The 26,591-nt window shown below is 36.2% G+C and overlaps 1 protein-coding gene across 1 annotated transcript in view; it reads right to left on the reverse strand.

Moving 5' to 3' along the window:
* FAF1 (Fas associated factor 1) overlaps positions 1-26,591 on the reverse strand; it is a 272,216-nt gene that overhangs the window by 38,237 nt on the left and 207,388 nt on the right. The window contains exons 14-15 of the mRNA XM_081143762.1: positions 17,642-17,778; positions 16,270-16,358 (exon numbers count right to left, since the gene is read on the reverse strand). Coding sequence (XP_080999888.1) covers positions 16,270-16,358; positions 17,642-17,778 — 226 coding nt within the window. The remainder of the gene's footprint in view (positions 1-16,269; positions 16,359-17,641; positions 17,779-26,591) is intronic.

Genomic DNA, 26,591 nt, shown 5'->3' on the forward strand with positions numbered 1-26,591 from the left:
TGAAGGACTAGGCAGTAATCCCCTGGCCAGTACAGAAAGAGTCTGAAAGCGAAATACCCTAGTTAACTTCAGTCCACACCACACCACTAAAGCTTGGTTATCAAGTATTTCCTCACTACATTCACACCCGTGAAGTGTGCATAACGAACTTCTATAAGTTTAAGATCTTTTAGAATATTTTTAGCTTCTTAAGTAATTATGCCATCTGCCTACATTTAAATTGCAATTTCATATGAAATTAAACGTTAATTCAACTGCCAGAACTTCTCATTTGTTAAATTCTGGAGTATAGTCAATATACATGTACTTAAATGTAATAAATACCCACACCTATTGACATTAGACTACAGATTTCCTGTTTGGTCATTCTGTGTAATAGGCTAAATCATATAAGTCATCAATATTTAATTATTTTGACATTAAAAATGGAATTTCATATGGTTTAACTTAATAGTAACTTTTTATCTCTCCTAGTCAATATATGCTCACTCAAGGTTGAGTGTATGCTCAGCACTGTCTTACGTGCTCTTTAATTCAAGTCTGAATTTCTCCCTGAAGCCTCAAACGCACTTTAGTTTCAATGATTCAACTAATTTCACATTGATTCCCAATCTTTCAAGTAAAAAATTAGGAGGATTTAGGTGTTGTTGACCTGAAGCTAACTGCTACACTCTCTCTGATGAAAGGGTATGCTAGGGAAAATATACGTTAGAACAAAATATAAGGAACAACGATTAACCTGAGAGACCACACAGGCTGCAAAACAGAATAATTTACATGTCATATAAGACTACACATGAATAAAATGGGTTTTAAAAACTTCTACTTGTAGACTTGTATTGAGTCGTATTTATATTTTAAAGAAATAGAAGCATATTCATTTAAATATATCTTCACTAATTCCAACTGGATATTTCCCACTTTGGTTTATATGCTACAGCTTTACTATGACCGGATACAATAAGCCTGATAGGACATATTTTGTGTATTTCTTTTTATATTTGCATTGCCTAATTCAGTACTCTCTAAATTCCTTCCCCCACTCAATATACAAGTTTGTACAGAGCGGTTACTTAACAGTTCTCTTGGCCATGGCTGACCTATATTTGATATACAACATCTTCATTTTTAAGTCACTGAGGAGAGTAACAGGAGGATTAGCAGACCCATGTTCAAGACCTAGCCTTGCCAGAAGCAAGCTGTGTATTCTTGGATAAATAATGTCTCCCTTTTCAGTCTGTCATTAAATTAAAAGATTGAATTTCTAATAATTCTATGCTTCTGTAGACTAGTCTATGTGTCCAAATTTAGATACACCTAATATAATCAACAACTTGTGGGAGTAATCTTATTGTTTTATATTTCAAATGAGAAAATATTTAAGATCTTTAACATTTTATTTTTACCTTACTTTCCCGATCCCACCCCTCCAAATTAACGTAGGTTCCTCTTGTAACATTCTGTACTTTCCCTATAAAGTATTAATCACAATTGCATTAATTTCATATAATTATTTATTTTATGTGCGATTCTCCCATGACACTGTAAGCATCATAAAGGCAGGGACCTTGTCTATAACATACACCTCTGCATTCTGAGTATTTCACACAATGTCTAGCTTTTGGGAAGTGTTTAATAAGCACCTGTTGAATAAATAAATTGTCTTTCTGGGCATAAAATATTTATTGTTTGAAGTAAAAATTCAGGAGGAAAAAGATAAAGCTCATCCACAAAGCAGCCCCATGTGAGTCCATACCACTGACTGGCTGGGCAAATGACATGCTATGACACAATGTATACTCAACAAAGGAACCTTCTAAGAGCTACCACAGTTGGAGCTCTTTGAGCACAAATATAGTTTATAATAAAAGCATTCTTAATAAACAGCTCTGTTTTAAAAGAGACTGTTGCAGATATGAAAGGCCATTAAATACATGGATCCCTACCACAAAATGTGGCACCTGTTGTGAGAGGACTTCCTGAACCTGCCAACTTCCTTCCTTCCCTTCTCCTCTCTCTCCCTTCATCTTCCCTCCCTTCCCTCTTACAAATATTCATTAAGAACCAACTTAATGATTCAACTAATTTGAATCATACCAGGCATCAAACCAGCACTGGGGATATAGAGGCAGGCCACAGTTCAACAGGAGAAGAGATGGATAATTACTCGTGGACTACTTTCATTATTTTATGGAGTCTACTGATTTATTGTAAAGAGCCCAGTGTTCAAGTTTTATATTATTTTCCTTTTGTGCCTTAAATAATGTGGCTCTCTCCACCTGAAAGACTTCCTGCTCCATCAGCTTTATCATTCAAAATCCTACCAACTTTTCATTTACTTTTATAAATATAAGAGACCAACATGTCCAAAAGAGCCACTATACAGGTGAAGAAAATGAAATCATGAGAGTAAGTTACTTACACGACTACTTGTTAAGTCAGTGGCAGGGTTTATACTTAAATCCAAGTCTCCTGACAGTTTCCTTCCTCCACCCTCTTCCCCCAAATCCAATGCTCTTCCCCTTGCCCACAGCCCTCTCTGACCATAGCAGACAGAGGGCTGGCTCCAGATGAACTTTCCTAAACTCATTATTTTCACAGCTTCCTGTATGTTGGTAGTTGCTTATGAATGGCTATTATTTCTCCTTTTTTATCTTGTAGATTTTATACTTGTCTCTCCAACTGTCCTATTCACAGTAATCTCCAATTCTGGGATTTAGAGAACACTACTTAGGTGCTTCCCTGTATTATACTACATGATTAGATTTTTAAGAAAATCCCAGGTGTTGTGGTTAACATTTCATGTCTAAATGTGTTCTCATAACTTGTAGATGTGTCTCTTGGAACTCCTCTTGTGTCCTACAATGAATGTCCTTGTGAAGGATCCTCTTGCTAAATCTGAGAGGACACACTGGACAAAGTGAATAGAAATTCATGTTGATTATGTTGAGGTGGAACAGCTGGATAATCAGGTTCAGGAATAGGTCTCAGGTGCTGCCTGGGCTATGGCTTGGGCTGCTTGGTATGAAAACACTCTTTGCCACACAAAGTGAGAAGCTGGACTGCTCAGAATTAATAGCCTCCACTGGAGCCTTTCAGCTGTAGCATACTTGTCACTGCTCTTATTCTGCTTTGTTCTACACTCACTTGTATATTTGTCTCACTGCTCCCTACCTGAGCTGTAAGATCCCGTAGGGGAAGGATTCTGTATTCTCCTCTAACATCTAGGGTACTATCTTACGTATGGCAAGCATTCACTGCATATTTGTTAGATGAAACAGTGGCATTCTCAGTGTTCAACAGTTACATACCTGAAGTTCTGAGTATTCTTCAGACTAGCAATTTTTATGTAAGTCTATTTCTTATTCAGAGTATTGTATGACTTGTTAAGCGTGCTGGAATTAGAATTTAAACCTAGTTTTTCTCTCCCCCAAAGCCTGTTTTCTCCCTGCAATGGTGCCACACCAAATAGCTCAGTGTAGTTCTATCTCTCTGAGAAAGTGGCCATTGAATCAGATTTTACTACAACCCATTAAAAACAACAACAACATTTTATGAGCTGTCAAATGGTTCCTAAATGAGGAGCTTAACCAGAAATGAAATTTAGGTGTAACTTGTTACTCCTCAGTAGTGTTTAAAATCAGTAATCACCAGTTAATCCCCAAAAAACTAATGCAAAGTTCTGAATTATCAAATTGAAGTGGGCTATAGTGATTAGGCTTGTTTCGAATACTTAACAAATGCATACACACGTACATATGTATATATGGTATTTATTTGTTCTTCTGAATGCCCAGGTCAGAATGTACACTCTGCTCTTTACCCTTAATAAGTAGGACCTTGTAAACCGGGAAATGGTCCTAGTATATATCCGTAAAGAGATATAGATCAAGATAACCTGAAATTCTTTCAATATAAGTAGAAAGAGTAGATAAAATAGAGCAAAAATATTACAAAGTATTACTGAGCATGTGAGAAAGAAAGAGAAATTCCTAGGTACTAGAAATAAAGAGGAAACTGAAAATCAGAGCAGGAAATGATGATATAATATGGAACATGACAAGGTAGATTATACATCTTGGTAACCTACAGGCCCAGTATGAACCAGAAGATTTTATTTTGGATCCAAGCAAGGTAGGAAGTTGGAAATGTTATCTGTGAGATAACTTTCAGCAGTCTAACATAAGTGTAATTGGAATCTGAAAATAGGGTGCTGGGGGAGAAAACTTATTTTAAGAAATAATGACCACAGTTTTTCAAATATGATGAAAACTATAAAGCCACCATTCTAAGAACCTAAATGAATACCAGGAAAAGAAACATAGACAAAGCTATGCCGAGGCACATCAAACCCAAACTGCATAAAATTCAAAGCAAAAAGAAAAAAATCTTAAAAGCCATCAGAGAAAAGACATATGTATTATTATGAACAAAATAAGGTGAGCAGACTTCTCATCAGAAACAGCTGCAGAATATAAAATTGAAATATAACAAGACAGTGGAGCAACATCTTTAAAACACTGAAAGAAAAAACAATTGTCAACCTAGAATTCTATATCAGTAAAATATCTTTGAAAATTGAAGGCAAAAATAAAGACTTTCTCAGATATATAAAAGTGACCCAGGCTGTGAGGATTAACTAGAGGAACGCATGGTGGAACAGTGTCTAAAATATACTAAGTCTCCAGACTGAAAGAAATGATCATTTTGTTAATGAAATCAGAAATGACTTACAAGGCCTCATCCACTCTATGGTAACAATGAATTCCTTGGTCCTAGGCCTAATTTATCATGTGGTTTCCACTCTGTAAAAAGCTCATTTCCTTGTTAAAAAAAGCTACCATTAACTAAGCATTCGCAAAGGAAAATATAATACTAATGAATATCCCTCTACCTATATTTTTATCTAAGACTTTTAATCCTTTAAAGTCTTATATTTCAAAGTTTACAAAGCACTTCCACATGTGATACAATAATTAGGTTGGCCAGGAAATGACTTTTATCCCCACTTAGAAATTAAGAAATTGAGACTCAGAAAGTTTAAGTGATTTTCCCAGGATCACACAGCTTCTTAGAATGTGCCTCATCTAGAGCTTTCTGCCATTTCACTTCTCTTCAACATGCATGCTCATTGTGTTTTCCCCCTTCTAATTTTTCTTCCTTCCAAACATTATATAGTCCTGAAGCAGTGTGGGAGATAGTCATGGGATGATTTTCCTTGGAATAAACTGTTTCCATTTGCTACAAGGAACACAATATTTCACTTGTTGTGAGAACTGAATAGGAAAAACAAATATAGGCTTAGTTTATTTTATTACCAATGGACTCTCCATAGAGAAGAGCAAGGCGGTAAGGAATGGATCTGTACCTTCAGCCTTGTATTACCCTGTAGAGCTGTTATTGTCTATTTATGTTTACTTCTCTTTTCAGATCCTAAGCAAAATGAAGAGACTTTTCCTTGTTTAGCTCTGTATCCCGAATCCCAAGCAGTGCTTGGTACTTTGTAGGTCCTTAGAAATTGAAGAATGGGTGAGCATTTGGCTCCACAGGCATTTGTATTATAAGTTTATATCTGTTAAACTGATTTGCCTATAAAATCATTAATGAAACTGCTCAAAAACAGTGAAATAAGTATTATGGCAAACCTAACACTCAACATTCTTTCAGGTTACATACCTGAAAAAATAGGTTTGATACCTATTATATCAAAGACTGAGCCTTAGTGTTAGATTAATTGGTTATATTTTAAACCGTAGTTACCAAAAGTTTTAAACAGAGAAAGTTCAAGATAGTCCATTGTAGGACTATAAAAATAGAAAGATGAAGTAGCAAGTAATTTCCAAGTCCTGAGACTGTCTTGCTTTGCTAGAATGTAAGTCTCTGGAATTTCCGGTGATGTTTAGAAAAGATTCTTTTTCCTCTGGATGGAAGTGGTATGTGGGAGTGAGTTGAAAAGCTGGATTTAAACTGGTTTGCTAATTTCTTTAGTGGCAGAATTTCACATGATAAGACTGCTGTCTCAGTGTCTGTTTTAGAGGAAGCAGACTTGTGAGAGTTTATGTTATGGCTATACCAATCCAGAGAAAATCTTATTGCTTGGTAACCTAGCATAAAGCCTTCTCATTTTCCAAGCATGGTGACTCAAGTTCAGATTTTTGCCGTCATCTGCTTAGACTATATAGCATTAGTCTCATAACAGGTCCCCCAATTTCTGGTCCCTCCTCATAAAATTCATTCATTCCTTCATTTACACATTTATAAAACATTTATGCACACCAACTATATGTTAGGCTTTGTGTTAGAAACTGGAAACAATAAGATGAGTATGACATAGTTTCCTTTTCTCACTAGTTGTAAGAAATAAACTTGGAAAGGAAGGCAATACGTATGAGAGTCTATTATGGATTAGTCATTTTACATATGTTGTTTTCTTTTCATTCCCACAGTACTGCAATAGGATATTATTATTTCCATTTGACATATGGGGAGGCTGAGACTTGAATTTAAGTCTACATAATTTGCTTGTCAGGGACTAGACCAGGTTTTGTAATTATGTTTATCTATTTCTAATGCCTATGTACTGTTCACTAAACCAATGGTTCTCAAATTTTAAGATGCATAGGGGAACACTTGTTATACAGGAAATCTGTGAAAACAAATTATCTAGCCTATTTGTAGATTCTGATTCAGTAGGTCTAGCATGGGAGCTCAAAAATCTGTATTTTGTAAATGTGTGGTCAACAGACTACACTTTGAAAAGTACTGTACCTCAAAAAGAAAACAAAATAAGAGATAAATTATAACTGTCATAAAGATATGAACAAAGTGATGAGCAAATAGCATAGTCAACAGAATTATATCCTAAATTACTAATCAAATCATGTTATTTCCCACTTAAAAAAGTGATGGCTACTCACTGCCTACAGTTTAAGGTTTAAACTCTACAAGAGAGCATAGAAGTACCTTCCGGGTGTGGCTCTAATGCACATTTTCAGCCTCTTCTCTCCTCCCTTCCCTCTGGCAACACCTCCTTCTCGCCTTATTGAATTACTTCTCATTGATTGCCCACATGTCCTAAGTCATTTTACATCTACATGCCTATCACATTTCCACATTTTTTTCAAGGCACTTCCTCCTTAATCCAAATGATTACTTCCTACTCATTCACCCAAACTCAGTTTTTATTATTATTATTTTTGTAGAAAACATTTTCTAAGTGCTTACTAGATGCCAGGTACCAATCTAAGCACTTACATGTGTCAACTGCTTTAATCCTATTAAATAACTACTAATTGAAGAAAGTGAGGCCCAAACAGATTCAGGTTATACAGCTGCTAAGTAGCAGAGCTAGGATTTGAATTGAGGCAATAGGGCACCATATCTCTTAACTGTTAACTTTTAGTTGGTTCTCAGACAGTGAGATACTCTTAAGTAAGGACTCTTCCAGTTACTCAGGGCCTAATTCAAACCACGGCTCCCTTCAGATTCCCCTAGCCTACTCTCATCTCTTAATCTTCTGAACTAACTTCCTTCTATTCCGCTTGGATGTGACCTACACCTCCCTGCTTCGAACCTAATTACTCAATAATTGCTTTATGTACTGAGGCTTCATCGTTAGAAATAAGTGGCATGCTTTCTGAGGGTAGAAACTGTGTTACCAGGTGTAGCTTGGCATATGGCAGGCACTGAAAAAATTTTTGTTGGACTGAAATTCAGAGCAAGCATTTTACCAGCTAAACTGTTCGTGGTTAAAGAGAAAGCACATGGATGGGGAATGGGCAGTTCTCTCAACGTGAATGAGGGAGTGAGTGGGCAGGTATTTGTTAGTTCCTTCTCTGACAGAAGGCTGTCATTCTGAGAAGCAAATATGAAAGGATTCTTAAGCATATGACAGATTGTTCTCCATGGCTGGCTGGCCCTAACTTTCAAAGTGAAATTCTGTAGTTCAGCCTCCTAGTAAATAATAATTAAATAGCTATAGCTATACATTAAAGTTATTATTTGGATTAAAAAGCTATATAGGTTTAACCCCCTTCCCAGGTAAGAGATGTTCACAAACACTTTGGGGTGGTTGCAAAGCTGAATAGTTCTATTGCTTTGCATGAATAAACTAGTTCAGGACCGCAAAGTGTATGTTCTTTGTCTCAGTTATGCCTGGAATATATGCAGTGAATAGATTTCACAGGTTGTGTTCTTTGCACTTTACATATAATTATTCTAACCCATCTTTTCCTCAGGGTAACCCTTTACTACTGCTGAAGTAATAAAATCAAATATATATACATGCATATGATAAAAGAGCTTTATGAAAAAAAGAATTTACGGAAGCATTTTTTCTAGCAAAAATACGTAAGATAATTTTTTTAAAAGGAAAATGTATGAATTGGTGCAGCCACTGGGGAAGACAGTATGGAGGGTCCTCAAAAAGTTAAAACCAAAACTACCATATGATCCAGCAAATCCACTTCTGGGTATTTATCTGAAGATAATAAAAACACTAACTTGAAAAGATATCTGCACCCCCATGTTCACTGCAGTATTACTGACAATAGCTAAGACATGGAAACAACCTAAGTGTCCATTGATGGATGAATGGATAAAGAAGATGTCACATCCACGCACACCCACGCACACATAAATACTATTCAGCCATAAAACAGAATAAGACCTTGCCATTTGTGACAACTTGGATGGACCTTGAGAACACTATGCTAAGTGAAGTAAGTCAGACAGAGAAAGACAAATACCATATGATCTCACTTATATGTGGAATTAAAAGAAAATGCCAAGCTCATAGATACAGATACAGAGAACAGATTGGTGGCTGCCAGAGGTGGGGAGTGGGGGTTGGGCACAATGCGTAAAGAAAGTCAAAAGGCACAAATTTCTAGTTATAAAATAAGTAAGTTATGGGATATAATGTACAGCTGGGCAACTATCGTTAATAATACAGCACTGCATATTTGAAAGGTGCTAAGAGGGTAAATCTTAAAAGTACTTATCACAAGAAAAAATTCTGTATGTATGGTGATAAATGTTAACAACTTATTGTGATGATCATTTTCTAATTTTCTAATAGCTTTTACAGTGGAAAAAACGTAGCTAATTTTTTTTCAGTTTCAGCTTAAAATTATTTTCCCTGTTGAGGCCTTTCTTTCTGAGTTTGATAGGCAGATTTAACACCCTACATTTATTTCCATCACAGGGTTATAACATTATATTGAAATCCTTTGCGTGTCATTGAACACTTAAAGGACTGTGTCATCCTTCTATCTACTAATGCTTAGCACAATGAGGGCATGTAGCAGGTCCTTCATAAAAATGTGCTGGTTTAGGGGCCAAGAAATGAATTAATGAAGGTTTACCTGGTGAATGTCTACATAGCATCCTTTAAGAGTCAACGTTGCCTCCTGTAAGAAGTCTTCTTCGTGCCATCTCTGTACTTTGTAATTATTGCCATTACTGCATTTTTGTACCATATTGTGATTGGATAGGGTAACTGGAATTAAGGCAAATTTTTAACTGGAGGAAAAGTGCCAAAAAGTTCTTAGGATCCCCCAATGAGAGGCATACAAATCACAGAAAAGTAATTTGGAAAGGCAAAGGTGACTTGTTAAAAACACTAATAGTAGGCAATAGAATTTCTCCCCCTGCTATTTTTCTATACAAATTCTCTGCTTTCTGTAAACTGGACCTACATGACTTCAACTTCTTCAGTCTTTTGCTCATACTTTCTCCACATCATAATGTTTCTTCCTTTTACCTCTGCACACACAAATTGTTCTGTCCTTTCTAGTACTAGGTCAAATCTTATCTCTTCAGAGAAGACTCTCCTGATTATGAGGATCACTCTTCCTGAAGTCTAGGTCACACAACAAACTATTTTTGTAAGAATACACTTTAGCTTTTCCACTGTAAAAAGTAAGTTTCTTAAAGAAAATTAGTCTCTGGCTTTTTTTTTTTAAACCTCTCCATAAACAACCAGTGGAAGGCCCTCAATCTGGTAGCAAACAAATTCAAGGTAAAGGTACTTCCAGCAACCAAATTCCTTCTTACAAACATCATTATATATTACCTAGTGGAAAGAAAAATTCACGTAGGATATGACTGTCTCCAAAGATAGAGGTTTAGGTAGTGTAATACTTAAGTCATAAACAGTTTCTTTGGAATCTTTTAAAAGAATTTGACTTAAGAGAGTGTCAGTTAACATTTTCCTTAGGTGCCTGTCAGGTTTATGACATTGAGAAGGTCTCAACTGCCACTTGAGAAGGCTTTAGAAGAAGCAGAGGTTTTCAATTTTTATTTGGACAACACTAAGATAGCTACTTCTAAAACAATGGTACATAAAAGAAAATACAATAACTAGGTAAATTTCCCCCAAAGCTGCATTGCTAGAAAGTAAACATACTTTGTTAGACTGTACAGTTACTAAAAACAAAAAGTGGACAGGTTGGGCCAGCTATTTAACAATGAGTGCCTTTGTCAGTAATAAATGTTGACAGCCCAAATCGAAAAAGAATGCATTACTGAGATATCATCAATTGTCTTCTGTCATTACAAGGCAGTTCCACCTAGTCTAAGCTTGTCAAAAAGTGTTACTGTAATCCATGAAGAAGTCTCCACCTCAGGCAAAGGAAGGAAAAATGTGAAGGACTGGCTCTGAACAGGTGTGTCGAATTGGAATGTCAAAGTTGAGTTATAAATCTCTTTATATTAGTTTCATACATGACAAGTTATTAACTTCTACTCTGAGGTGTCAAGCATGGATGAACAGATCTATCAGCAGATGCGTTAAGAGCAACAAATGTAAATAAACGGGGTGTGGAAATAACTTTTTAACAGTGAGCATTATTCCATGCGCAGGGGTAGACAGCTATGACAAACCTCCTTATTCTATTCAAGTGAACAGGATATTTGGGAATCTAGGAATGTCTGACCTACTCTTCAGGGCAGCCCGCTCTGATTCTACCTACTCTTGGGAAGAGCGCTGCTTTAGTTTATCCCATGAATTTTTAATGCAAATGTAACTCAGCTTTAAAAGGGATCATGATGTATGTAAAGCACATATGTGTGTATCTGGTTTTGACACAACTGTATGACTTTGGGCAATTTATTTAACTTCTGAAAAGCCTCGGTTTCCTCCTTAATAAAATGGGGACAATAACTATCTCCTAAGATTATCATGAAAACTAAAAGAAATTAGCTACAGAAAGTAATATAAGTCAGAAAGAGAAAGACAAATACTGTATGATCTCACTTATATGTGGAATCTAAAAAAAAAAAAATCAAGTTCATAGATACAGAGAACAGATTGGTGGTTACCAGACACAGGGGGTGGGGGATGGGTGAAATGAATGTGGTCAAAACGTACAACTTCCTGTTATAAAATAAATAAGTCATAAAGATGTAATGTACAGCACGGTGACTATAGTTAATAATACTGTATAGTATATTTGAAAGTTGCTTAAAAGTTCTTACCATACACTCAAAAAATGTAACTATATGGTGATGAATATTAAGTAACTTTTTTGGTGAACATTTCACAATATCGAATCATTATGTTGTACACTTGAAAATAATATAATGTTATATGTCAATTATATCTAAAAACCCCCCAAAAACCAAGAACCCTTTTTCTGCGCAGAAAACACCTACAGAAAGGCATCTATGCCTTTCTCAACTATCCATTTAATACCCTCATCATTAACAGTCAACTCAGTTAGCAACTCCTCCTCAGAGTTACTGCTGGGTATTAGATCTTTTATGACTTGCTTTTTCTATGGAGTTCTGATGTTTAAAAATACAGCGTTTTTTGTATCTCACATATAAGTTTAAATACAGCTATATCAAGGAAAACTCTCCTAAAGAACTATTGACCAATGAGTTCTTGCTAGCTTCAGGAAGTAGTTCAGATATATATTTTTAAAAGACTAATAGTAAAGGATCCTTTTAAAAGTTGGTCTGTTCGCCTAGCGGCGTGGCTCAGCGGTTGAGCATCAACCTATGATCCAGGAGATTGCAGTTTGATGATTCCCGGTCGGGGCACATGCCTGGGTTTCAGGCTTGATCCCCAGCAGGGGGCGTGCAGGAGGCAGCCAATCAATGACTCTCTCATCGTTGATGTTTCTGTCTCTCTTTCCTCCCTTCCTCTCTGAAATCAATAGAAATCTATTTTTTAAAAAAAATTGGTTTGTTTTATAAACTTGGCTTTAGTTTTTCAAGAAAATACTTTTAGTCTCTATCTTGTGATGACTTAATCCTGTTATTTTTAATGTTTCTTTATCTTTATTGTTGAGACCATTACAGATGCCCCCCTTTTAACCCTACTGATCCCCTCCACCCCACATCCATCCCACCCCCAGGCCCTCCCCACATCAATGTCCACGTCCATGGGCCATGCCCATAAACATGTTAAGTTCCCTGATTAATCTCTCCCCACCCATACCCCCCTCCCTGCCTTCCCTCTGAGACCCCTCAGTTTGTTCCAAACTTCTACATTACTGGATCCACTTTGTTCATCAGTTTATTTTGTTTATTATGTTCCACATATAAGCGAGATCATTTGGTACTTGTCCTTCTATAACTGGCTCATGTCACTTAGCATAATACTCTCTAGTTCCCTCCATGCTGTGCCGAAGGCCAAAAGGTCCTTCCTCTTCACAGCTGCATAGTACTCCACGCTGTAAATGTGCCATAGCTTTTTTATCCACTCATCTACTGATGGGTACTTGGGCTGACTTATTCCTGTTTGAAGAATATATCTACAGAAGCCAGAATCCTGTTTATCACTAACTCTGGAAACAGAATGGGTGTGACAACAATCACAATAAGATTTTAAACAGAGGAAAGGAAAAGGAATGGAGTGCTTAAAACAGTAAGATAAAGACAACACTTAGCACAAAAAGTTACACATTCCACGGAGCAAACCACAAAACCAACAATTTCTTTTGGCAACACAAAAAGCTGCATGAACCAATAAGCACACCAGAATGCCCCTCTGGCAAATGTTGCCCATGTTTCGCTAGTGTATTCTTAGAATTAACAAAGACGTGAGAATGATGTAACTGTCCTTGAAATCTGTCCTATCTCCAACATCTGATTTCTGACAATACTGAGCTACTGCTCAGATACAAGTTAATCAGAGAGGTTGGACTGAAAAGGAGTAATCCTTGTACCTATGGTAGAAGGTTCTAAATAAATTAGTGTTGAAAGGACGAACAAATGAATGAATGAAAACAGATAAGGAACTATCATAACTTATTGATAATCAGAGGTTTCTAGATTACTCATGGTTAAAAAAACACCAGTGCATATGAAAAAAACTGAATCCATTTACATGTTAGAAAGTATCTATTGTTTGGAAGAAGGCTAAAAGCAGAAACTGATCGTGGCCACTGCCATACAGCGATAACTGCTTCCCCCCTTACCCCTTGGTTGCCAACAGCGCCCTCACTGCAGCAAAGCACCTCTCGGTCCCCAGGATCTAGCCTAGCACTATGCGCTTGATAAATGCTCAGTAAACACTTACAAAACCAAACTGATACCATTAATGAAAATGTCTATGAAAAAGCTATAGGCAGGTTTGTCAAAAAGAGGCTCATATAATGTACACTTCCTGGTTAGAGATGGAACAATTAGTGATATAAAGGCTAGTCCAGTCTGGACCACTAAAGAATGACTCAGTAAGAATATGGTTTGGGCTTGGCTTTAATAAAAGCTTTACACAGGTTTGGAGGATGGCTTCCTAGGCTTGAATTTAAACTTAACTTTGGTTCAGTTACATCCATCACTTTAATGATTCTGCTAACAGAATCATTCATGAATTTGATTTTAACTGGAAGCTTAAGATGTCTTATTTGAAATTTTTTTAAAAGTGAAGGCAAATTCACAATTAGAAGGAACAGTGTTTCTTGTCACATACACTCAACTCATTATGGTCTATGCACAGTCCGTCCAAAAGAAGTCTTTAAACTTAGAAAAGCTTTTCCTAGGAACTCTACTTATGACCTGAATAATAATTTTCATGAAGGCACTCTACAACAAAGAGAAATCCTTACCTCTTGCAGTTAAATTTCAATAAAAATGTCAATTATATGGAGCCTTGGATTTTTCTTGTAACCCTCATACCCAATTTTGTGCTAAGTACTGAAGGAATTAAAGCCAATTGCTTTATCAATGAATTACAAGGAACACAAATTAAGATAAAAGAATGACCTGGGAATGTGCATGCAAATATTGTGCTTTCCTATTATTATACAGCATAATCTGTAAATCTAGTACTACTGAGACTCAAGATTTAAATGGCTGAAGAATGTATTTAGTAAATTATTGTCAATCAATGCCTCTATTTTAGGATAAATGTAATCTTGAAAGGCAGCACGCCTATTATTACAAATTCCTAACTAAGCACAGTACTTCATTATTTTGAAATGTCACTGTCAATTTACAGAGTAACAGATAAACATCTTTCCACCATATACCCAATTACCTTTCCCTCAGAGTAAATGAAACACTGACTATAAAGAAAAATTACAGTGTTTTTAAAACCAGCAATAAAAGAAACTTAATGAGCAGTAAAACTGTAAACTAGTTATAACACTCCAAGTTTCCACATTTGTTAATGTGGATATATCAGGTGTTATACCATTGTAATTGAGTATTATTTTTTTAAGTAATATTATTTCCTGTAAATTCTTCCAAGTATTCATTTATCCAATCATTTGACAAACATTTATTGAGTGTCTACTCCTAGGTACAATGTCAGGGGATAGAGCTACAAATGTGAATACGATACAAGCCTTGTTCTTTTAACAAACTCAGTCTTATGAAAGACAAACAAGTAAATAAAGTAAAATACAACAGTACAAGGTTATGTTAAAATTGTCTACATGTTTTCCATTTGCAACAAAGGGCATTCTATTAAAAACATTCACTACACCTGGAAACTTTTCTTCATTGCTCAGAAATCAAAGTCTCCCTTATTTGTTCTACAGAAATCTTTTTGTAATTTAACTAAAAAACAACGTTAAAAATAATTTTATAAAAGCTGTGCATCTGGCATGCCAAATTAACAAATGTTAATATTTGTTTCACATTTTATCTTAAAGCTATTTTCCAAATTTAGAAATTTCTTGACTGATAAAGCACTAATGGTTACCTGAGATTATTACAGGTCACTTGAGATTAATATAGGTCCCACCAGCCATATGACCTTAGGTAAATTAACTTTTTTGATCTTTAGTTTTCTCATCTGAAAAGTGGAGATAATAGTACCAATCTATGCTAGATTATCTTCCATCTGCCCCTCAGTATCCACGCTCTACCTAGCTTTTTGCCCAGGGAGGTTCTAGTTGGGTTTGATCAATAGGAGGCACTAACAGGAGATCAGAGTGTGAAAGGGAAGTGAAGCTACTCCCTGGTTTCCTCCCTACCAGGTCACCCAGGGCTGGATATAATCCCTCTATCAGAAGCTGTCCTCTCCATACACCGCCCTCCCCTAGGACTTTAAGCATAGGGATGGTAATGGCTCCCTAAGCCCTAGACCCTGTGCTACCCATTGTTAACTTCTATTAACCCTGCCCATATCTTTATACTCCTTTCAAATAACCCAGTTTCAAAGTGCCATCTGTTTCCTGCCAGACTGTCCGATTCATATACAACCTCATGGGGTTGTTTTGAGGATTACATGATAAATGTAAAATGCTTAGCACAGTATAAATATTCAGCAAGTGTTGACTACCACTGTCATTGTCAGTACTGCTGTTATTAGTAGTTTATTTGAGGTTCCACGCTCATGTCCTCCATACCACCTGAATATGTTAAGAGAAATTCAGAATTTTGGAGATCTTTTACTAATTCTTCCAGGGTTTCAAAAACGTATTGAAATGTAAAATGTGTTTATTGCTAATCAATCTCAATATTTAAAAAGAGTAAAAAGGATCTTAAGGGTGAGTAAAAAACCCATATAGTAGAAAAGATTTCTGGACTGTAGTTTCTTCCATAAGTATGCTCTGGAATTCATTTCCTGCAAATTGACCTCCTGTCACCACGCCAAATCTAGCAAAGTATAAACGTCCATAAAGTTAAACAAACTGCTGGGTCATGGGGTCATGAAAAGAGTGGACTGCTAGGTAAACTCAATGACATAAAAGTCCTGTTTAATCTGAAAATGCATCTTCATCATTCTTATCAGTCATGACAAAGGCAAGCATCACCCATTTGACAAATTATCAAAACCCTAGTAAAGGTCTACTTAACCTTTCACCTTACCTCATCCTTTATATCTTCCTGTTGTTGGGCAGTGAAGATCTCCATTGCCGCCATGAGTCTCATCATTAACTCATCCACTGTTGTGTTACCTAGCAACATATGGAGATCGCCAAACTTAGTTATGGGAAGTCATTCTAGAATCAATCATAAAAAATAACTACAACCTAAAAAATTTACAAATTAGTATGCTATTATCTAGTTAAAACTGGTTTTGTAGTCATAGTTATAACCCTAGTTCCACCACTATGATCTAGTACCTAGAAATTATCTAGCACATGACAAGAATTTAACAAATATTCACTTAATATAAACAAATAAATAAATGAATGAGTGACTGACTGTAGCTCTCTAAGGATCAATGTTCTTATCTGCAAAATAAAGCTAACACAACCTCTGTAGAGGTAATGTAAAGTGCCTGGTACACAGTACACACACTATCACTGGTAGTTATTGTTAACAGACATAATAAATGGCAAAAAGCTTACGATCACCTTTAATGTAGATTTTTGTCCCTAAGCAAACCCTTGGATTTCCATTTTTTATTTGTAGTGCTCTGATTCTTAGGCAATTTATTCATCTATGCAATTTGTTCCCTGAGCAGGTCTTCTTAAACATTATTTATGAAACTCAATGCACTAGTTACAGAGAAAACATAAAATACTGAAGGTTTTATTTAGCACAGGGCACCTGAAACGTCTTTTTCCCTGTAGCATAGAGAAGAGACACTATTTCCATTTTAGCTTTGCCATGAATAAAGCCACACTTTACACAAATCCTTGGGGTAAATGAATAACAGGAAAAAAATCATTCACTTTTTTGGGGATAAAGAATGTAAAGGTTAATTGTTTTGGTAAAGTTTAAATTCACAGGTATCCTATAACTTCATGCCTCAGAAACGCATCTTAGACATGGATTCACACAAATAAAGGGAAACAACTGCCACTGTAAACAATTCCATTTGCAATATCCAATCCCTGGTTTTTCTAGATAACTAAAGATGAGCATTTCTTTCAACTAATCATACACACAGAAGAAATCTCTGTGTATATATACATATATGAAATGTCATATTTGACAACTGGTTATGACTTAATTGCCAGTTTAGGGAATTTAGCAATTTCGAACATTTAACATGATTATCCTAAGTCCCAAGGGCTGTGTAATTTTATTAAGGTGTTTCTGTTGGATTTTCATGCAGCATATTCCATTTTTCATAGTACCTGTACTTTCTGAAGTTGTTCTTCAGGAAGTTCTACATTTTAAAATGCAAAAATATTCACCAATACAAAGAGTTGCTGTCAGCTTTGATGGTAAATGTTATATGGTTATCATATACACAAGACACTGTACTCCCATGTGACATGTACTTTACCTTGTATCACATTTAACACTTCATTAGACGATCGCTTTCCCATAATAATCAGAAAAAGTGGAAACTGGTCTGTTTTTTGAGTCCGAATGGTTTGTGCAACAACACTGCCAAAGTGCCTATTGCACATTGTCAGAAATCTAAAATGAGATAAAATCCAAAATAAGCTTCATTTCAGAGTTTAATAAATTTACTAGTACCCCAACAAAAACCTCACTGTTTTATTAGTTATGTTAAAATTAGGCAACTTGTCTGATAGCAATATGTAAAGTCTAGCCATATTAAGTTTTCCACTACATAATAAATGATACAGAAATGATTATCATATAGAAAAGCAGGCAGCATGCCCTAAATGCTGTATGGGGCTGAAAGCATAGGATTCTTCATCTTAAACGTTGTTAAGCTATACTACCCTAAACTACGTGAAAAACAAACAAAATGAATTTTAAGAGAAAATAATTTCTTAAATAGGACAAATATTGCATGGGACAAAGTTAAACTGACTATTATCCTAATCTAAACAGGATTTAGCAACATTTTCACAAGTTTTTAGAATCAAGAATTATATTTTAGAATTGTGTTTTCTCCAATAGTGGCAGGTCTTCTAGTTCCATACTTAGTATGGATAAAAATAATAATTCTAAGCTTTTGACCAAAAAAAGCTCAGAGATATTAGCATACTGAAGTCTAGCATTAGTATTCTTAACACGATCTGGAATAAATGAAAAAACTGATAAAGCTTTTCTCTTCTATTAGAGGACTGTTTGAAATTAGCATTTCTTTCAAGAGAAAAGGGTAGCTTATGATATGTTTTCAGATCTGATGGTAAAAAGTAAATGTCATAATAATAATGAATTATGAAAGACCAAATGCAAATATAGAATGCTTTAATAAGATCCAATTTAATAAAGTCTGTAAAAATAATGGACTTTTAATAACACAGGTCACAAAAGGCAAAACAGTGGAAATTCTGGGGACTAGCCACTGGTACTGGCTTATTAATTCTTAATTATGTTCATGAAAGGCAACTTAAATCGTGTGTTTTTTATGCCTTATGATAATATTTTAGGTAACAACGCCTCTGAAATGTATGTTCTAGCTGATGAGCAAAGTCCTGTTGTCACATGCATTAGAAGGTAAATCTATTTGAAAAGACAAACGGCATTAAAATGTCATATGCTCAGATTCATTTGATATCCAAATTCAAAACAGAATCAAACCTCTTAATTTTTAAAGCCAATATATTTCTTGTCTACAGAAATTCATCCCCCAAACTTAGACTGAATCCTCCACAAAACCTGTGATGTGACTACATAAAGTAGACCGCGTTAAGGGCCACTGCAACTGTTAGCAAGAATGTCAAGACAAGTTACAAGCACTGCAAATAAGTTCATTGTAAGGCAGGCTCATATACACATTTACAGCAACAGTAACCAGACTGCATGCCAATTTGAAATGACAAAGCCTTAAGAAACCCACTGTTGGCCATGAAATATCAGTGCCCCTATGAAAACTCAGATCTTCATGTTCCACAACTATTACGGTATAAAAGGTATTCAAGCAGCCTAAACCTCCATTCCAAATTTCACACCCATATAGCTTCAGTTTTTCAATGATGTGTAGTTTAGGAGACTAGAAAGTTAAGATCTCATTTTTCTTTCCGCTTCTTACTAAAATATTTGAAGTCAATCTTGACCCTGATCTGATCATTGGCAACCTCTGAAACTAAAGATGTCAAAAAACAAATGAAACAACCAAAAACAAAGAATGTCATTTCCTACAAAAGGGAGAAAATAAGTCCTTGTTGCTTTCACACTAATGATTAAATGGATATCAGGCAGTAGATGCCCATCACAGAACTAGCGTCACAAGTGATACTAAGTACTAAACGAGATACTCCTCAAAAAGGAAGGCAGGCAGGCAGGCTTAATGATTTATGAATTCAATTTCAAGACAATTTTGCCTGAAAATTGTGTACTTTGCAAATTCTTTTTGTGAAAATGAGCTAGAAGGAAAAAAAATTATGAAAATGTAGTTATCTTATTGAGTTTAAAATAATACATAACACAAATTTCAAAACTACACACAATGTATTCAAGAGAGATGTAGACTTCAAAGATACAGCTGTTCAATTAACCATAAAAAAACAGCAAAGTGATCAGTTTTCTACCAAGTAAACTGTTCTGTTTTGGAGGGAGTTGAGAAATACAGGGATCACACAGCCAGTTGATGCTTCCTAGTGGTCTTAACAAACAATTTATTCTAACCAAAGAGAGGCTACGTTAAAATTTTAATTAATGCGATTAACCTTCCTAAGATATGAATCATGTGTACGTTGAGATTTTCAAACTGCAATTATTGGGAGCCTGTAGGAGCAATGACAGCCACAAATTACAAAACTCCTACTTGTCAATTCCTTCTACTACAATTTACAAGAACTTCACAACACAGATATCAAATCTTTCTCATGGCTGGAGGCTCCGCTTCTTGTAAAGATCACTCCCAGCACAATGTTAGCATTCACAGCACACTCCCAGCAGCAAAAATCCAGTTCAAAACACCAGAACAAACACAGACTTGGAAAAAAACAAGTTGTTTTAAGAGAGAGAAAAAATGTGGTTCTTTTAATTGCGGTATTTTCTTCTTTTAGAGGAGGTAAGCATGCCACTGCATTTAGTAGCAGCACCAAAGTTTGTCACCCTAACTGCATATGGTGTTGCTCAGGGTGAGGTGTCATGAAGGGATAAATGGTGTCTACAACAATTGGATTCCTGCAATCTCAATCTCAAAGGGGGGAGGCAAAGGCAACTGTTCTGAGGCAAGGAGAAATGGCTTTGTTTTTTTAATTATAAAATATTTTAATAAATCAAACAACCTACTCATCACAGATCTATTTGGGGAATAACAAGTTGATTAATCAACCTCTCAAACCAAAAGCTAAAGTGACAAATATGAAAAGACAAAGAACAAATGCCCTCACTAGGGGAGTAAAATGAGGGATGAAGGAACGGAGATCGAGAGGTAGGGGGAACAAAAAGGAAGAGTTAAGAAAATGAATTAAAGAAAAACAGTTAATCACAAATCAGGTATAACAAAGCAACTCATTTGTCTCTGGGGGGTAGGGGAATTAGGGAGTGGGAAGTCTAAAACTTTAACCTTGGTAAAGAAACAAAATATAATCAGTAGCTCATATTTACCAGTTCTTGCTATCAGAAATCTAAGATAAAATCTTACCTTTTAATCAAAAGTTTGGGGAGAAAAAAACAGAGCATTGGATGGCTAGCATATATTAACCCTTAGTAAAATTTTCAGTCTCTGAAGCATAGATCTTTTTTTATTTTTTATTTTTTTAAGACAAGGGCATTTATTTATTTATTTAATATATCTTTATTGATTTCAGAGAGAGGAAAGGAGAGGGAGAAAGAGAGATAGAAACATCAATGATGGGAGAGTCACTGATCGGCTGCTTCCTGCACGCCCCCGACTGGGGGTCGAGCCTGCAACCTGGGCATGTGCACTGACGGGGAATCGAACCCTGATCGCCTGGATCCTAGGTCGACGCTCAACCTCTGAGCCAAACCTGGCTGGGCAGCATAGATCTTTTCTAACTTGCTAATGGAAATCAGGATTACTAATAAATCAGATAAGGGAACAAGTAATCTCATTTTAATTCAAAACAGGATATAGCTTAGTTTCTTTCAATCAAAGTCATAATTACATAAGTCATTAACTTTTACTAAGTTGTGCTCCAACATAAAATATATACTAAAAGAAACCAATTTAGGGGGAAGGTGATGAAATTCCATAAACATTTACTACCTAGCTACTCTGTACTAGACAATGTAAAAAAGGCACATTTGATAAAAAATGGAGGCCACAAAATTTGTGGGGCTTCCTGAATATTGCATTTCAGTGCAACTCCCACAAGTTTAAAGGCACCCAAGATGTAAAGCGGGAATAACACATCTTTAAAACACTTATATCCTTGTAAGATATAGAAAACACCGAGAATTGGTAGTCCCTTAAAATTGGTACCTATTTTATTATTCTTAGTTGTATAATGATATTTAACATTTTTATCACAATAACTTTCAGGATTAAAATGATAGCTTACACTGATGGGCCAACACTGAAAGATTGTTTTTGCATAAGATACAGCATCAAAGAATTGTTGACTAAATAAAACCAGTCACTGGTTTTACTTTCATTCAGAGAATGAAAGAGCAGGTATTGATATTTGGAAAGTAAGAAAATACAATTAAAGATGCCACAGTTGTGCAATCTTTGCAATATTAAAAAAATTCACATATTTGAAAGTGGATATGAAACTAAAATTACTTTTTTCTTTTTAATACATCTCTGTTTAGTAATGTTGATTACTTTATAATCAAGAATCAACATCAAAGTTTCCGGCTGCTTACTGTTTTTAAAAAAGAAATTTTTATTTATCTTTACTGTTCAAAGTATTACAGATATCCTTTTTTCCCCCCATGATTCTTCCACCCTGCATCTGCCCCCCCCCCCGCTATTGTCTGTGCCCATGGGTTATGCATATATGCATATAAGTTCTTTGATTAACCTCTCCCCACCCACTCTTCCACCCCCACCTTCGTCTGTTCCATGTTTCCATGTCTCTGGATCTATTTTGTTCCTCAGTCTACCTTGTTTATTAGATTCCACATATGAGTGAGATCATGTAAAACTGAATCAGGAAGAATCAGAAAACGTGAATAGGTAATAACAACTGATGAAATTGAGGCTGCTTACTCCTGAGTCATTAAACCCATTAAATATCACACGTGATAACGTGTGAATCACTTCTCCAAAACAAGTTTACTGAGCAGAAGAAATTCATGGCCAGCAGTGCTATAGGACTTCTCATAGTTTGAGGCAAGTCTTTTGTATATACTTCCTTAGCTACAGCTGCTAACCTTATACTACTTCTTTTGAAGCCAGTTTGGTAACAAACCAAACCAGTATTTTTAACTATAGTAATAAGCCTCCTTACTTACACATATTCATTCATGTGTTTGTTCATTCATATTTATGTACATAGGTAGAAAAACCAGAACGTAAGATAAAGTATCTTAGAGATCATCTACCTATTTTCCAACACACAATTCTTCTTTTTTCCCCTTTCCCTTTAATAGGGAAATTGAAGGCAAGGTCCTTTAATGTGTGAAGTGAGGTTCCAGACATACGCAAACCAGGCTAGCCAAAGAGTTTTGTCTCTTACAACATCATTTCCACAATCTGCACACTCATCCCATCCTTCAGCTCATTTCTGGAGCTCCTCCATTAGGAATGATCTTAAGCACCCCTGGGACATACCTGTTTGTTCTTTGACAGTGGCTTTGAATTTTGGAAATAGTCTTAAGTCTTTGGTTCAAACTGAGTTAGGTAAACAAGGTACATGACTAAGCTAGGGGCACTGACTATACACGCAGTGATCTTCAAGCTTTAATGGTCTAGGAATCACAAGTTTATTTAAAAGGCAAGTTCCTGCACAGCTGGCATGGCTCAATGGTTGAGCATCGACCTATGATCCATGAGATTGAGGTTCGACTCCTGGTTGGGGCACTTGTCCAGGTTGTGGGCTTGACCCCTGGTGTGCGGGGGCGTGCAGGAGGCAGCCAATCAATGACTCTCATCATTGATGTTTCTCTCTCTCTCTGTCTCTCTGAAATCAATAAAGACATATTTTAAGAAAGGCAAGGTCCTCAGCCCCATTCCCTCAGAGACTGAGTCAATAAATCTGGGGTAAGGCCCAGGAAACTGCTTTTTTAATAAACTGCTAACCCCACTCCGGGTTAATGGACTACACTTTAAAAAGCACTGCTTTCAGGACATAGGATTGCTTTCCTTGTAAGGCTTTAAGCTGCTTCTGAAGGCTGTTTTGAAAGAAGTTGTCCCCAAAATGTTTTGGGCAATGGCAGCTTCACTAGACCAAGTGTCCAGTCTACTGAGGTGATTTTACCACGTTGAAGATGTTAATTCTCACTTGTTTCATTTATATAGATGAGCTGCGATCAAATATGAGACAAATAAACAGAAACCTCTAAAGAATATGAGCTCCAGGTGACAGAGCAAAAACAAAGCAGGGAAAGGGAGGTTGCAACATAAAATAAGAAGTCAGGGCAAGTCTCACTGAATAGTTGATATTTGATCAAAGGCTCAAAGTGGCGGAGGAAGGGAAACACAACACATATCTCCAGGAAGAGAATTCAAGGCAGAGAGAACAGCAAATGGACAAGTATTTAGCACAGCCCTAGCCGGTTTGGCTCAGTGGTTAGAGCGTCAGCCCGCTGGCCAAAGGGTCCCGGGTTCAATTCCAGCCAAAGGCATGTACCTCGGTTGCAGGCTCAATTCCCAGCCCCGGTCAGCACGCGAGCAGGAGGCAACCAATCGATGCATGTCTCTCACATCCATGTTTCTCCACCCCCCTTTCTCTCTCTCTCTCTCTCCCTCTTCCACTCTCTCTGACAAGCAATGGAAAAAATATCCTTGGGTGAGGATTAAAAAAAAAGAGAGAGAAAAGCATCTAGCACAGTGAAAGATAAGAAGGTCCTCGCCAGCGCAGTCAGTTGGTGGAGCGCTGTCCCATACACCAAAAGATGGCAGGTGCTATTCCCAGCGGGACACATATCCAGGTTGCAGGTTCCACCCCCCATCAGGGCAGGCATGGGGGGCAACTGATCCATGTTTCTTTCTCTCTCTGTCTCCCTTTCTCTCTCTCTCAAATCAATAAAATTATATCCTAGGGTAAGAATTAAAAAACACACAAACGGAAACAAGAAGGTTAGTATAGCTGGAGCAGAGTGAATTATGAAAGTCAAAGTTGGTAATTTTGACTATTTTTACATGGTAAAAAAAATACCAAAACAAGGACAAAAGATAAATGATAAACAGAGGGAAAAATTCTGAATTTCAAACCACAGAAAAAAGGCTAGTATCCCTAATACAAGAGTGGACCAAAGTAGGTTTACAGTTGTTCATATGGAAAATAATACAATAATTAATTAATAATAAATAAGAATAAATTGTGTTTCACATACTCACAATTGTAAACCTACTTTTGCCCACTCCTGTATATAAAGAACTCTAACAAAACAATGAGGAAAAGATCAACAAACAATATAAAAGACAGCTTCCAGAAATGGAAACAGTAATGGCTCAGAAACACTGAAAAGACACTCAAAGTAACTCAGAATGTGTTAACTCCTAATGAAAGCTACACCAAAAAAATGTTAAAAAAAAAAAATCCTTACCCAAGAACATACTTGGGGGAGTGGGCGTAAAAGACAGACAGAGGGGGGAGAGGGGGGAGGGGGAGGAGAGAGGAGAGGGGGGAGAGAGAGAGAGAGAGAGAGAGAGAGAGAATGAGAGAGGGAGAGAAACACTGATCAGCTGCTTCAGTACGTGCCCCAACCGGAGATCAAACCCAAAACCCAGGCATGTGCCCTATCTAACCAGCAACCTTTCGGTGCACAGGATGAATGACTCTCAACCAACTGAGCCACTCTGGTCAGGCAAGAAAGCTTTTTTATCTGTTAGATTAGTAAAGGTAACAAAATTTGGTAATACCTTGCATTGACAAAGTTATAGGAAAAATAGGCACTGCTGCATACCGTTAATAAGAGTGAGATTGGTACCAACTACCTGTGGGCAATTTGCCAATATCTATTAAAATTAAAAATGCACCTATACTCTTAAACCAGCACTTCTGCATCTGGGAATTTAGTCTACAGATATACGAATACTATGTAGTCATAAAATATAAAGAGTTCTTTATGAGCTAATATGGAATAATATTTAAGATATAATGTTAATGGGAAAAGCAGGCTATTAGTGTTTACCATTTGTGTAAAACTGGGGGAAAATAAATATAGTGTATTAGCTTGTTTATATGTAAAATAACCTCTGGATGGATAAATAAGAAACTTATAACATCGCCTCTGGGGAAAATAAATGAGAGGGGTAAGTAGGAGACTTTTCATTACATACCTTTTTACGCCTTTTGAGTCTTGACTAATGTGAATATATTAGCCAATCATGAAATATGAAATTTGAAAGATAGTAATTCCCTTATAAAAATAAAGAAAAACTGCATGTAATATCAATTCCATAAATTTTAAATACAATGTTAATCACATTTGTCTATTTTTTATCAGTCTTTTGCTCAAGTATATCTTTTTCTGTGATAATCTTTGTCTGGGTGGATACAATTTTTAGCCTTCTACACAACAGTAATGAAACAGTATTTTAAATGGTTGAATAATATTCCATTGTGTAGATGTATACATTGTCATATTTATAACTATTCACTTAGAGCAGATTTTTTTTTTTTAGTTTTTCTTAATTTTTTTAATTTTATTATAAAGAATACTAGGATAAATACCCTGAATTACATCCCTAGAAAAACAAGTCTGTGAAGTGGAATTACAGGGTAAAAAGGTAGAATCATTTAATGACTGTTGATACATATTATCAAATTGTTTGATAAAAGGATGGCATAAGGCCTCTCCACGCAAATGCAAATAGTGTATGAATGTTAGAGAGCATAGCCAAATTAAAGGCAATTTTAAGAAAACGCAGAATGAGATTTTGGGTAGATTTCATCTCAAAAGCATCTCTTAACTCTCTGAGGCTTAGACTTTCCAGTAATAGTAAACTGTCAAATTATCTCAATAGATTAGTGGACAGAATTTTAAAAAATTAAATAACTTCTGGTCGGGTAGCTCAGTTGGTTAGAATGTCATCCTGATACGCCAAGGTTGGGGGCTCCATCCCCAGTCAGGGCACATAAAAGGATCAACCAATGAATGCATAAATAACTGGAACAACAAATGAACGTCTGCCTGTCTGTCTCTCTCTCTCTAAAAAAAAAACAAAACAAATAACTAGCCCTGGCTGGGTTGCCTAGTGGGTTGGAGCATTGTCCCATGTACCAAAA

This window comes from Miniopterus schreibersii (assembly GCF_964146895.1).
Source record: "Miniopterus schreibersii genome assembly, chromosome: 8".
NCBI classification, from domain to species: domain Eukaryota; kingdom Metazoa; phylum Chordata; class Mammalia; order Chiroptera; family Miniopteridae; genus Miniopterus; species Miniopterus schreibersii.